Genomic DNA, 14,515 nt, shown 5'->3' with positions numbered 1-14,515 from the left:
CTGTGTTCCATGCGGTAACTTTAGGCATAAAATTATGATAGGAAACCCATTTCAAAGGTGTTAAGTGATTTGTCCACGGACATGTGCTATATGTCTGATTCAAGATTTGAATCTAGACCTCTGAATCCCAAACCCATATACGCACTATTATTATTATTACACTAAGTGAATTGAATTCACTAGTCTTACTTCATTTGAAAAAAATTGTTCAAGTTATTAATAGAATGCAACACTTGCATTGGTGGTATGTGGTGGTAAATGAAGATTATACTTTTGTGCTCCTGCATGTTTATTGTCTTCTGCCGCCTCTGAAGGTAGAGTATGAGATAGATGTGTAGAATGCAGGGCCTCCAGAAATTCCAGTCCGAAAATTTAGACCTGTTAGTTATTTTAAGAAGTTTTCTAATGCTGCTCATTTTCTGTTTGTCTTTTCACTAAAGTTTGTTGTTGTTGCCTTTTTGCAGCAGTGATTCCAGCAGTAGTTCAAGTGATGATTCTCCAGCTCGATCAGTTCAGTCTGCAGCAGTCCCAGCACCCACTTCCCAGTTGCTTTCATCTCTGGAAAAAGATGAGCCCCGTAAAAGTTTTGGGATCAAGGTCCAGAATCTTCCAGTACGCTCTACAGGTAAAATTTTGTGTGAATGTCCTTTCCTCTGTGCTACTACTGAGGAATGAGGTATAACTGCATTACATTGAAATAACTTTGGGCATAAAATTATAATGGAAAACCCATTTCAAAATATTAACGTTTTAAATGAGGAAAGCCATGAATAATGGAAAAGTCTGCTTAAGCTATTCTGTGGTCTCTCCTTTACTGGTAATATTTTTAATTGACAGCTGACCGTAATATACTGTTACTCCTACATTGGTTATGTTGAGCATGTAAACAAGTTAAAACTATTAGTAGTCATGCCAGCAAAGACCAAATTAAGTATTTTTTAGCTAAGTGTATTTCAGTGATTGCTTAAATTATTTACTAAAATAGGGGCCAGGCGCGGTGGCTCACACCTGTAATCCCAGCACTTTGGGAGGCTGAGGCGGGCGGATCACAAGGTCAGGAGATCGAGACCATCCTGGCTAACATGGTGAAACCCTGTCTCCACTAAAAATACAAAAATTAGCCGGGCGTGGTGGCGGGCGTCTGTAGTCCCAGCTACTCTGGAGGCTGAGGCAGGAGAATGGCGTGAACCCAGGAGGCGGAGTTTGCAGTGAGCTGAGATCGCGCCACTGCACTCCAGCCTGGGCGACAGAGCGAGACTGTCTCTAAAAAAAAAAAAAAAAATTATTTACTAAAATAGCCTAAAAACTGATGTATCAGGTTTGTGAATAGAGTTATTGAGATACCAATGTTGATGAGCTTTTGATTTAGAGTACTTGGTAATTTAGAAATGGACAAGGGAGTAAAATTGGCTTGCCTTTCTATACACCTTTTATATTTCTAATAAAGCAAATTAACACGAGACCCCCAGATGGTATGATTCATCTGTAAAGGATATTAAAATTGTTTAGCATGCTACATGACACTTCTCACGCAATTTTATCATTGAGATGATCCTTGGAAAGATAGACGATGCCTTTCCATTTCAAGTCTTTAACACTTTATAAACAGATATGTAAAATTTTTATTATGAAACATACCCCAAAGTAGAAGGAATAGCAAAATGAACTCCCCTTATATAATATCCAAGATTCAGAAATCATCATTTTGCCATTTTTGCTTTATCTGTTTCCTGTCTTCCTGCTTTCCTACTGTTTTTTTTTTTTTTTTTAACCTTTAAGGTGAATCCTTGATGTTGTTTTATTTCATACCTACTTACAGACGTATATTTATGTATATATCTATAATATATAAGAGCATTTTTCTGGATAACCACAGTATCATTCTTACCTAACAAATAACCAATACTATCATCTAACACTTAGTTTATTTTCACAATTGTACAATAATCTCCAAACTGTGTTTTTAGAGCTTTTCTGTTTGAAAAAGTAATGTTTTAATGACAATAAAATTTAAGTCAAATCTCAAGCTAGATCCTTTTGTGGTTCATAAGCATGATGATTGGGTTTTCACGCTGTGTGAGGTGTGCCTCCCTCAAACCTTGTTATGACATTGGTATATTACCTGTCTGACATGAACAAAAAAATGAGAAAATCAGGCTAAAGATTTAGTAGGTTGCTTATTTAGTTATAATTAAATTAGAAGAATTAATAACTTGGTTTTGTTTGGGAATTTAGATACAAGCCTTAAAGATGGCCTTTTCCATGAATTTAAGAAATTTGGAAAAGTAACTTCAGTGCAGATACATGGAACTTCAGAAGAGAGGTATGGTCTGGTATTCTTTCGGCAGCAAGAGGACCAAGAAAAAGCCTTGACTGCATCAAAAGGAAAACTTTTCTTTGGCATGCAGATTGAAGTAACAGCGTGGATAGGTCCAGGTAAGACACAAGCAAGCTGAGTTTGAGTTAACACGTCACACACACTGTTTGTGTTGCAGTGTATGAGAGGGCAGCATATGATCCTGAATGAGGACACTATTCTGGCTTTATTTATTGACATATTTCCATTGTCTTCTGTTTTAAAAGATGGTTCTATTTATTGTTCAACTTAATAAAAAACATTGTTTTGGTTAGGGAGGATAGATTTTTCTGTTGCTATAATGGAGACTTGCTGACTGTTAAGAGTCTGAAAGGCAGAACTGTAGACCCTTATTGAGTCCAGCCTTCCCAAAAGGATTGAATTTATCAAAACTAGGGGGTAGCTCCTAGGAGTGTGACAACAGAATTACCTTGAATTGGAAAGGAAACTACTTCTGGTTGGATGCAGTGGCTCATGCCTGTAATCCCAGCACTTTGGGAGGCTGAGGTGGGTGGATCATCTGAGGTCAGGAGTTCAAGATCAGCCTGGCCAACATGGTAAAACCATGTTTCTACTAGAAATACAAAAATTAGCTGGGCGTGGTGGCACATGCCTGTAATCCCAGCTACTTGGGAGGCTGAGGCGGGAGAATCGTGTGAACCCGGGAGGTCAAGGTTGTAGTCAGCTGAGATCGCACCACTGCACTCCAGCCTGGGCAACCGAGCAAGACTGCATCTCAATAAAATAAAAAGAAAAAAGAAACAAACTACTTAATATTGATGTGGGGGACTTGTTAGACCAGTTTTATTTCCATTATGTCCAATACAAGTTGGGTCTGTTTTTCCAGCTTGCATGACCTTGAAGACAGAGTAACAGGAATAAGCCTTATGGGTGCAACCTGCTGAGAATTTCCAGGGAACATTTATTATCTTGAACCTACCTGTGGAACCTGTTATAAGGCAGGAAATCTTCTCACACGTGGCTTGCATCGGCATTTCTCCTGTTTCAGGACCGCCTGCAGTACTTGTTTAAAAATGCAGGCTCTTTAACCCTGCCCCAGCTTACTGATTCAGAGTTTACACACAAGTTTGGGAACCCCTGATTTAACAGTACTTGTGAGTAAATTTTTAAAGGAATCAATAGAAACATTAAAAATTTATAGTCACCTTATGAAGCTGAGACACTTGAACTTTAAGACTTTAAGTGGAATTTATAGGGTAAACATGGCCTGTTATAGGATAAATATGAATATTCTTGTAATATTCATTTATTAGATAATTAAAAAGAAAAAAAATGTAGTTCCCCTGATGAGGATGCACAAATATGTTATTTGTATGGTAAAACTGGCACGGAATTGTTAGGGTGACCACTGCAAAATGGTCACTCTGTGATATTACAATGAAACATAACAATTCAAAGGAATATTATCTTTTCAAAGGATAATAGGTTAAGCCTTCACAGTCCTTCTTCCATCAAGTTTGAGATGGACTGCCCTAAATTTTACTAAGCTAAGAGCAACTCCAGGAGTTCTTTAAAATTTAACACATTTGGAACAGGTCAGAACGGCTTGAGAAACATTTAGAATGTCATATGATCTATATACGTTTCTAGAGCCAATTATAATTATTAAGTAAGGAGGATCTCATCCAGGGGCATTCAGTATGTAACTTTTATCTCTAGATGGTAGGGCTAGCTTGAGATTTTTACTGTAAAAAGCTTTTAACCTAGTTATTTAGCACCTAGGAAATAGGCTTTACCTACTTGCCAGTGAAAATTTTGAGAAGTTTGGTTGGTTCAAGTATAGAAAAGCTAAATACTTTTCCCAGATAGGACAACATTAAATACCAGTTAAATGGGATGTGTGAAAGCAGTTGAATTTTGAGTGTGGAGACTTGGTTGGAATTATGCTGTCAGATGGTTAAATCATGAATGTTATATTGAAATGTATTGAGCTGATGGCTTAGGTCAAAGATTATTTTCAAAGATCCAAATCCAAGAAACCTAACTTTGCATATAGACCCCTTGGTGGCTTCTAAGATTTCTTTTCCCATACATTGCATTACAATCCCCTAAACATGAAATTACAAGTTCAAGAAGTTTTTTCCCAAAGGTGTGTAGGCATTAAGACTTTGACTGGTTGTGAAGGTTAAGTGGACTACACGTGGAAAACTTTTTTTTTTTTGCTAACTGAATTTCCGATCTTGAAAATTTACTGCTGAGCGTGGTGGCTCACACCTTGATTGATTGATTGATTGATTGGAGACAGGGTCTCACTCTGTTGCCACCCAGGCTAGAGTGTAGTGTCATAATCATGGCTCACTAAAACCTCGACCTCCTGAGCTCAAGCGATCCTCCTGCCTTGGCCTCCCAAAGTGCTAGGATTATAGGCATGAGCCACCATGCCTGACCAAGCTCATGCCTGTAAACACTTTGGGAGGCTGAGGCAGGAGGATTGCTTGAGCCCAGGAGTTTGAGATGAGCCTGGGCAACAAAGTGAGACCCCATCTCTACAAAAAATAAAAAATCAGCCAGGCCCTGTAGTCAGCCAGGCTGAGGTGGCCCAGGAGTTTGAGGCTGCAGTAAGCTATGATCCCACCACTGCACTCCAGCCTGGGCAACAGAGCAAGACCCTGTCTCCAAGGGTGAGAAAAAAAGAAAAAAAGAAAATATACCAGGCCATTTGGTGGGAATGAAGCCGTTACAGATTTTAATAGTTGCAAATCATGCTTTCCTCCTGTGTTTCTGCCTTTCAGAGCACAAACCTCAATATTCTATGAATTTTTTGAAATATTATTAAATGTCTGCGCACATTTAAATTAAGACCAAATTGAGCTTAAAATGAGATATATTCCTTTGAGATATGCAGAATATATGGAGACAGCTATTATGAGCCCTGGGTAGTTTCTGAGTCCACCTGAGTTTCATGTGAAAGTACATCATAGTCTGATTGATCAAAAGGGGTAAGATTAGTTGAGCTACCACTGGAGCCATCAGTCTGGACTCAGAAGTGAGATGTATTCTGACTTAACTCAAGGTCCCTGAAATTGAGTTTTTAAAAATACCAGTGTCGTTGACATTATCAGTAATGTTCAATGGCTGGCTCTAAATGCTTCATTTCAGTAAAGTTGATTAAATATTAATTTTTTGGATGGCTTTGTTTTACATTAAGAAAAAAGAACACACAGTAGTTTCCTATAATTGTTATCAACAAAACCTTGAGCGTTCCTGCCCTAGACCAAGTTTATAAATGGAGCTTCAGATAAAGGCTACAATAAATTAGAAATTAAGCCAGGGCTTTTGATCATAAAAAATAGAGGCCGGATGTCGTGGCTCACACCTGTAATCCCAGAACTTTGGGAGGTTGAGGCGGGTGGATCACCTGAGGTCAGGAGTTCGAGACTAGCCTGCCCAACATGGTGAAACCCTGTTTCTACTAAAAATACAAAAATCTGGCCGGGCGTGATGGCGGGCACCTGTAATCCCAGCCACTTGGGAGGCTGAGCCAGGAGAATTGCTTGAACCCAGGAGGCAGAGGTTGCAGTGAGCCGAGATTGCTCCACTGCACTTCAGCCTGGGCGACAAGAGTGAAACTCCATCTCAAAAAAAAAAAAAAAAGAAGAAGAAGAAGAAGCCGTAACAATCATTTCTGTTTGTCATTGGGGACCATGCAATATCAAAAGATAATTTAAAACATATTGCTTTAATCTGTTTTCATAGTTACTCTTATATCTAAAATTTCTGTATTTAGATAGTTGATTTCTTGTGTTAGTATGAGAGGGGCGAAATGCTAAATATCTTATAAAATGTTGAAAAGTAAATGAAATTAAACAAACAATGAAGGTGGACTATTTTCAGCTGAGTTTTTATGTCTATTTCAGAGTATAGTTTTATACTCCAAATTGAGAGCCTGCTACGTAATTTTGGAAACCAGGATTAGGCTCAAATAATTAATTACCATTTTTGCTGGGGTTTAAAATCTATTTCTGTGTCAGTGATTATTTTTAAAACAAATCAGGCCAAGTGCAGTGGCTCACGCCTGTAATCCCAGCACTTTGGGAGGCTGAGGCAGGAGGATTGCTTGAGCCCAGAGACCAGCCTGGGCAACAGGCTGCGGGGGGGGGGGGGGGGGAAACTAGCTAGGCATGGTGGCATGCACCGGTGGTCCCAGCTACTTAGGAGGCTGAGGTTGGAGGATTGCTTGAGCCTGGGAGGTTGAAGCTCCAGTGAGCCATGATCGTGCCAGTACACTCCAGTCTGGGTGGCAGAGCGAGACTCTGTCCCAAAAACAACAACAGATCACCTTAGCAAAGATATCTATCTATTTTATTTTTGGGACAGGTTCTCTCACTCCCATCACCCAGGCTGGAGTGCAGTGGCATGATCACAGTTCACTGCAGCCTCAACTTCCCATGCTCATGCTATTCTCCCACCTCTGCCTCCCGAGTAGCTGAGAATACAGGCGTGCGCCACCATACCTGGCTAATTTTTTGTATTTTTTTTTGGTAGAGATGGGGTTTCAACATGTTGCCCAGGCTAGTCTCAAACTCTGGGGCTCAAGCGATCCTCCCACCTTGGCATCTTAAAGTGCTGGAATTATAGGCATGAGCCACCCTTCCCAGCTAATTTAGCAGATTTAAATCAGTGTATTTTTTAATTTTAAAGGTTAAACAAAGTGTTACTTTAGCCTTAATTTTTTTTGAAACGTTTCTTTAGCCTTTGTATTCCTTTTTTGCTTTAGAGTTAATAAGGGGTGGCTATTTCTGAAGGTGTTTATGATATTTCCGTTTATGTGAGTGTTCAAGCCCATTATTTCAGACATTTTGTTTTTTAAATGTAGATTTTTCCATGATATATAAATATGCATTAAAATACTCTCTTTTCTTTTTACTCGGCCCCCGTTCCACTTACAGAAACGGAAAGTGAAAATGAATTTCGCCCCTTGGATGAAAGGATAGATGAATTTCACCCCAAAGCAACAAGAACTCTCTTTATTGGCAACCTTGAAAAAACCACTACTTACCATGACCTTCGCAACATCTTCCAGCGCTTTGGAGAAATTGTGGTATGTTGCTTTTACTATGAAAACAATTTTAGGTCTTTGTCATAACACATAAAGCATAGTACAGATTATATTTGGAAAGGTGATATTTAATGGTGTAATGAATATTGTTGTGTGCTTTTAGCTCTTGCTAAAAGATAATCCAGAGAATCCCATTGGGTATGGTTCTATATACGTGTGTAAAAATGTAATATATGTCCTTTGTTTACACATATATATTTTCTTACCTCTTTTTTTTTTTTTGAGACAGAGTATCACTCTGTCTCCGAGCCTGGAGTGCAGTGTCATGATCACGACTCACTGCAGCCTCAACCTCCTGGGCTCAAGTGATCCTCCCATCTCTCAGTCTCCTGAGTAGCTGGGACTGTAGACATGTCCCACCACGCCCAGCTAATTTTTGTGTTTTTTGTAGAGGTGGTGTTTTGCCATGTTGCCCAGGCTGGCTCTTACCCATTTTTATCTTTCTTTGTTCATTGGGTTTTGTTTTAATGCCATCTCTAGTCCTGTGGATTAAAAGGAAAATCTGGAAGAGAAAAACGTTTGTAAAAATGAAGCAGCAGGCTGAGCATGGTGGCTCACACCTATAATCCCAGCACTTTGGGAGGGTGAGGTGGGCAGATCACTTTGAGCTTAGAAGTTTAAGACCAGCCTGGGCAACGTGTTGAAACCCTGTCTCTATAAAAATACAAAAATTAGCTGGGCGTTGGTGGCTTGCTCTAGTAGTCCCAGCTACTCAGGAGGCTGAGGCTGGAGAACCACTTGAGCCCAGGAAGCAGAGGCTGCGGTAAGCCGAGATCACGCCACTGTACTCCAGCGTGGGTGACAGAGTGAGACCCTGTCTCCAAAAATAGAAGCAGCAAATTAGTGTATGATTGTTTTGTGATCACAGTGCACATCAGAAATATCTTGGGGATTACTAGAATATGGATGTCATCTGCTAGCAGTTCAATTCTATTAGGAAGTCTTAATTTGAATCACTTTTTATATTATGCAAGTCATTGTTAGATTAAGGGGTACAAGAAGTTTTCTGTTCCTTTATCACTCAAAATTGGAGTCAGTTTAAAAATGAAAATATTTTGGTCACAGCTTTGTAATCTTGGGATATACTATTATTATTTTTTTTAGACAAGAGTTTCACTCTTGTCACCCAGGCTGGAGTGCAGTGGTGCGATCTTGGCTCACTGCAACCTCCGCCTCCTGGGTTCAAGCGATTCTTCTGCCTCAGTCTCCTGAGTAGCTAGGATTACAGGCGCCCACCACCATGCCCAGTTAATTTTTGTATTTTTTAGTAGAGACAGGGTTTCACCGTGTTGGCCAGGCTGGTCTTAAACTCCTGACCTCAGGTGATCCGCCTGCCTTGGCCTCCTAAAGTGGTGGGATTACATGTGTGAGCCACCATGCCCAGGCTGGGATATATCATTTTGTAAGATATCAGCCTTTCTCATCTCCTCAAAATCTTTCATAGAATCATAATTTCTGTAGAAATCTGCACATGCCTTCTTTCTTGGTTCAGCCACAGCAAACTTATAGAGAACCACAACCCCCAATTAATGCTCCAACAATATGATATTACAGATTCTTGGCCAGAAAGTCACACATCTGAGGTTTCATCAAAGCACTGGAAGCCCTGGTAGTTAGTTATTGTCCTTGATAGGTATGTCAGCCCCACCCCAACATCCTTCCTTGCTGATAGAGAAATGGATGACCTCATTTTCAATTATTTTGATTTGTCAAATTCTTTTGGTTTTGTGGGAGTAGCATATACTCTAATTGCAGTTCTACTGCCTACCTAGATGGGTGGTATGGAATTCAGTAACCTATGTGGGTTCCAGCTTCTTTTGTCTTTAGACAGTTATCTGTTATTTATTGATTGATTGATCTTTTAATTTTAAAGGTTAAAGAACAAAGATTTATTAATCTTCTCAGATATCATATTTATTTTTGAGACGGAGTTTCACTTTTGTCACCTGCGCAATGGCGCGATCTTGGCTTACTGCAACCTCTGCCTCCCGGGTTCAAGCGATTCTCTTGCCTCAGCCTTCAGAATAACTGGGATTACAGGCATGTGCCGCCATGTCTGGCTGATTTTTGTATTTTTAGTAGAGACAGGTTTTCACCAGGTTGGCCAGGCTGGTGTCGAACTCCTGACCTCAAGTGATCTGCCCGCCTCCGCCTCCCAAAGTGCTAGGATTACAGGCGTGAGCCACCGTGCCCAGCCAGATATCATATTTTAAATGGCCTGGCCCCTAATAACGATTTTAGATATTGCAGAAGGGGATTATTTCTTAGGATTTCATTAAATAGCCTGCCTTTTCTTTATTATCGTTAAGTTTCTGTGAATGCTGTTAGTATGGATTTTAAATTTTGAATTTTGAATTGCAATGCTGTTGCTCCTCTGCAGAGAGCTTCACATGAGGATTTCATGGTTTGTGACAATAAATGCTATATGTTTTATAGCAAACTAGTAACTTACCATTGTATTAAGGTGTACAATTTTTTTAACTAAGTAAATGATGATTGAGAACATGACTTTTTTGAGAAATAAATACCCTATATGGACTTGGTTGATTCTAATTTATTTTCTTGGGCATATTGCTAAGTTGTATTCATTGGTTTTTTCAGGATATTGACATTAAGAAAGTAAATGGAGTTCCTCAGTATGCGTTTCTGCAATACTGTGATATTGCTAGCGTTTGTAAAGCTATTAAGAAGATGGATGGGGAATATCTTGGAAATAATCGCCTCAAGGTAAATGAATTTGCATAAATTATTGTGCTGTTATGATTTGCTTTGTTTTTTAAGACTTGAAGGGTTTTTTTTTTGCATATGCCTTATTATTTAAGATCCTAGTAAGACAGATAACCATAAAAGTGATATACTTCTTTGCATTCCTATCCTATTATATACTATAATCTGATTAATACTCGATTAGCCAGGCCGAATTTTTTTTGTATATTCCTATTTAATTTTAACCAGATCGTTCCCACTTGAGATGTTGATTTCATAAGATTCCTATAGAAAACCAGTTTTCTGAGAATTCTGTAGTTGAATAGTAATTGTGAACTTTACTAATAGAAATTTTGCCTTTTATATTCAGCTGGGTTTTGGAAAGAGCATGCCTACAAACTGCGTGTGGCTAGATGGGCTTTCTTCGAACGTGTCAGATCAGTATTTAACACGACATTTCTGCCGATATGGGCCTGTGGTAAAGGTAGGCGGGAGGTTTTAGTGTGTGGTTCAGACTTCTGACTCACTCGTCTTGGTATTCTCTCCTTTCAGTCTCAATTGGCTAGCATTGCCTATTTCTTTAATAACGAGCACATTAAAATTATGTTTGCTAAGATTTGGTCAGTAAGGGCATTTGCATCTGTTGCCTTAAGTTATGAGTATTTTGAAAAAACTATTTTGAACTAGCCAAGGTGATTAATTTTGAAACTATTCTCATAGTATAAATAGAATGAAATAGAAATGTTGCTTAGGGATTTTTATAATTTTATCTTACATTAAAATTAGATAGTCTGATTATATAGTTATTCATATTTACACTAAATATGTAATTAGACTTTTTTAAATGAGGGGAAGTTCACACAACAGAGTATTCATCTAACCAATGATTTTTATGTAATACATCCATAAGCAACAGGAAAAGGGTCTCCAGACCCAATTCAGTGTGTGAAGGTAAAGCTTCGGTTTCTTAAAACTATGTTTACTCTGTGGTAGGTATATTGTATAGCCTTGACAATGCTTTTTTTAAAATTTATTTATTTATTTTTAATTGAGACAGAGTCTCGCTCTGTCACCCAGGCTGGAGTGCAGCGGTGGGATCTCAGCTCACTGCAATCTCCACCTCCCAGGTTCAAGCGATTCTCTAGCCTCAGCCTCTCGAATAGCTGGGATTAGAGGTGTGTGCTACCACGCCTGGCTAGTTTTGTATTTTTAGTAGAGATGGGGTTTTGCCATGTTGGCCAGGCTGGTCTCAAACTCCTGACCTCAAGTGATCCACCTGCCTCGGCCTCCTAAAGTGCTGAGATTACAGGCACCGCGCCTGGCAGACAATACTTTAAATGTAGCTTTTGTTGTTGAGAGAAATACACATCTTAAAGATTGCCTATGTAAAAAAATCCACAGCCTCAAGACAGTTATGCTACTTGTAGCCAAAGTTCACAGAAATTCTTCGTTGTTGTTAATTTTTCCTTCCTTTCAAGGGTGTTTTTTGTTGTTGTTGGTTTTGCTTTTTTGTTTTGAGCCAAAACAAGATGAATACTTTACTGAAATACAATATAGTGGTCAGTAAACTTGGAAAACAAAGTAAAATACAGAAGAACAAAATAAAGGCATAATATCTCAAGCCATAATGTCTGATTCTAAACAGTCCCTGCACATTTTCATTTTATTGTGTTCACTACAATGTGCATCACACTTTTTTTTAATAGAATAAAATATATAAAAATAAATTTTTTCTCATCCGTGTCCTTGTGGCTTAGGATTTTGTTGTGACTGACACTAAGTCCAGTGGATGAGGCTCTTACTTGTTTTTTGTTTGTTTGTTTTACAGGTGGTGTTTGACCGCTTAAAAGGCATGGCCCTGGTTCTCTACAATGAAATTGAATATGCACAAGCAGCTGTAAAAGAGACCAAAGGGAGGAAAATTGGTGGGAATAAAATTAAGGTGTGCAGAATGACTTTAAACAGAAGCAAAACAAAGTCCTATTCAAATCTCACCCTCTTGGGCCGGGTGTGGTGGCTCACGCCTGTAATCCCAGCACTTTGGGAGGCCAAGGCGGGTGGATCACCTGAGGTCAAGAGTTTGAGACCAGCCTGATGAACATGGTGAAACCCCGTCTCTACTAAAAATACAAAAAAAATTAGCCGGGCGTGGTGGCGCATGCCTGTTAATCCCAGCTAGTTGGAAGGCTGAGGCAGGAGAATTGCTTGAACCCAGGAGGCGGAGGTTGCAGTGTGCTGAGATCATGCCGTTGCACCACTCCAGCCTGGGCGACAGAGTGAGATGCCATCACCAAAAAAAAAAAAAAAAGATCACCCCGTTAATAACTAGCATTTTGTAGGCTGCCAGCCAGGGGAGTGGTTTACAAGACACGTATGCTGTATCATTAGTGTTTAAGGGGAATATTACAATTTTATGCTCAGCTACTTGTGGGCACAGCATCTTCAAACCATTAGCCAAAGATCCTTCCCTAAAAATCCTCTCATTCAAAGAAGTGTGCTTCTCAGTGTCCGGGTGCTGATGCTCACACAGATACTCTCATCGCAGGCTTGACCACAGTCATGGGTATCTGACACCCAGGGCCTCATAGTATCAGTCCAGCATCCTGAATGATATGTCTTTCTTTCCTTTCCTACTCTCCTGAAGAGTGGGTAGCCACTGAAAGCATAACTTTATGTCCAGTGTATGTATTTAAAAACTTGTATTCATGGTAGTTTGAAGGAATTTATGCACTTAACTATGAAATAACTATGATTGTTAGGTTGAAAGAAGTATTTTAAAAATAAGATGATAAGCTAATTGATAGCTGATGGGCATCATATGCTTTAGTAACTTTGAGGCCCAGCTGTGAGTAGAGTTTAAAATGTTCATCTATATTTTGTTTTATATTCTAACAGTAGTTTTGGCAACAGAGATTGATGGATTTAGTTGATCTGATTACTTAATTGCCATTTCAGTTTTCCATTTTGCTTTTTTCACTCCTTCACAATTGGGTTTGAAACTTTATAAATTTCATTCCTTTAACACGGTTTATACAGAATTTGAGAGATTTCAGGTTAATAAAATATAGTTTCAGTGATTAGGACTGTTTTACTTGAGATACATTGCTGTCTCCTGAAATTTTCTCAGAAGGGCTATGTTGTGAAGAATTTACAAATTTGATAACCTTTTTCCATCATTAAAATTTGAAACTTATATCAAACACCTCTTTTTTTTTTTTTTTAAAAAAAAGGTGGATTTTGCAAATCGGGAAAGTCAGCTGGCTTTTTATCACTGCATGGAAAAATCTGGTCAAGACATCAGAGACTTTTATGAAATGTTAGCCGAAAGAAGGTAGGTGTTTTAAACTTATCAGTGTAGCTTGAGTTTTAATACAGAAACTTAAGATGGCATTAAATTTTATTTTTCACTCTTTACCCCTACTTTCATCTTCTAGAATAGAGAATGCATCTCTTTTATCACTTCATATGGAAACACAGGTTTATTTTTTTGAATCCAGTTTCCAGGTAATTCCTATGGGTTTGGAGCAACCTGTCTGGATTTCTCACTGAATGCTCCTAGAGCTTGAAAGAGTTACTGTTTTGCCAGGAGATAACTTTATGTACTTTTTTTTTGAGACAGGGTCTCACTCTGTCACCCAGACTGGAGTGCAGTGGCATGATCATGGCTCACTGCAGTCTCTGCCTTATAGGCTCAAGTGATCCTCACACGTCATCTTCTTGAATAGCTGGGACTACAGACACTTGCCACCACACTGGAATAATTTTTGTAAAGACGGGGTTTCTCCATGTTGTCCAGGCTGGTCTTGAACTCCTGGGCTCAAGTGATCTGCCCGCCTTGGCCTCCCAAAGCGCTGGGATTACAGGTGTGAGCCACCACACCTGGTCTGCTTTATGTACCATTAATCATAAATACAAATCATCTTGCTTACAGTTACTTCTTAAAGTAAATGTATTAATATATGTTAGAGTGCATTATAAATTTTTAAATGGCTACATATTTAGTAATGACAACATCCAGGTTGTATGTGCTCATACATTTAACTTAAAAAAATAAAATAAAATAAAAACTTCCAAAAGAATATCAAGAGCTTTATTTTAAAGTTGAATCTCTTAAATAGTCAAAGTGAATCAATAAGCCAAAGCATATGTAAACTGGCAACTTTGGCAATGTGCAGGGCAAACCTGATTTCCCCTTGTTAATACTTTTAGTCATGGTTATGTAGTATTTAATATTTTTTCTGCAGAACAGACCGAAATATAGTAAAACATCTTAAGATAATGCCACCGGATTCTTCAATAGCTGATTACTTTTGAAAATGGAAATTTGGTCCATATGATCAAGCTGTTTTTCCAGACATGCCTCTGATTAAGTT

At 38.8% G+C, this 14,515-nt stretch overlaps 1 protein-coding gene and 1 non-coding gene across 4 annotated transcripts in view; both read left to right on the top strand.

Moving 5' to 3' along the window:
• Nucleotides 1-14,515, top strand: part of SPEN (spen family transcriptional repressor) — a 94,276-nt gene that overhangs the window by 62,644 nt on the left and 17,117 nt on the right. For all 3 annotated transcript variants that reach the window (XM_054436830.2, XM_063659246.1, XM_054436839.2), the window contains 7 exons: nt 465-625; nt 2,236-2,436; nt 7,267-7,418; nt 10,038-10,163; nt 10,513-10,626; nt 11,971-12,084; nt 13,373-13,473. In XM_054436830.2, the coding sequence (XP_054292805.1) occupies nt 465-625; nt 2,236-2,436; nt 7,267-7,418; nt 10,038-10,163; nt 10,513-10,626; nt 11,971-12,084; nt 13,373-13,473 (969 nt within the window). The remainder of the gene's footprint in view (nt 1-464; nt 626-2,235; nt 2,437-7,266; nt 7,419-10,037; nt 10,164-10,512; nt 10,627-11,970; nt 12,085-13,372; nt 13,474-14,515) is intronic.
• Nucleotides 2,032-2,132, top strand: LOC129024011 (small nucleolar RNA U13). The gene has a single exon (XR_008497008.1). It is a non-coding gene; the product is annotated as a small nucleolar RNA U13 (small nucleolar RNA).

This window comes from Pongo pygmaeus, chromosome 1 (genome assembly GCF_028885625.2).
Source record: "Pongo pygmaeus isolate AG05252 chromosome 1, NHGRI_mPonPyg2-v2.0_pri, whole genome shotgun sequence".
NCBI classification, from domain to species: Eukaryota; Metazoa; Chordata; class Mammalia; order Primates; family Hominidae; genus Pongo; species Pongo pygmaeus.
Note: the sequence above shows the minus strand (reverse complement) of the source record. Positions and strands in the feature narration are given on the sequence as shown.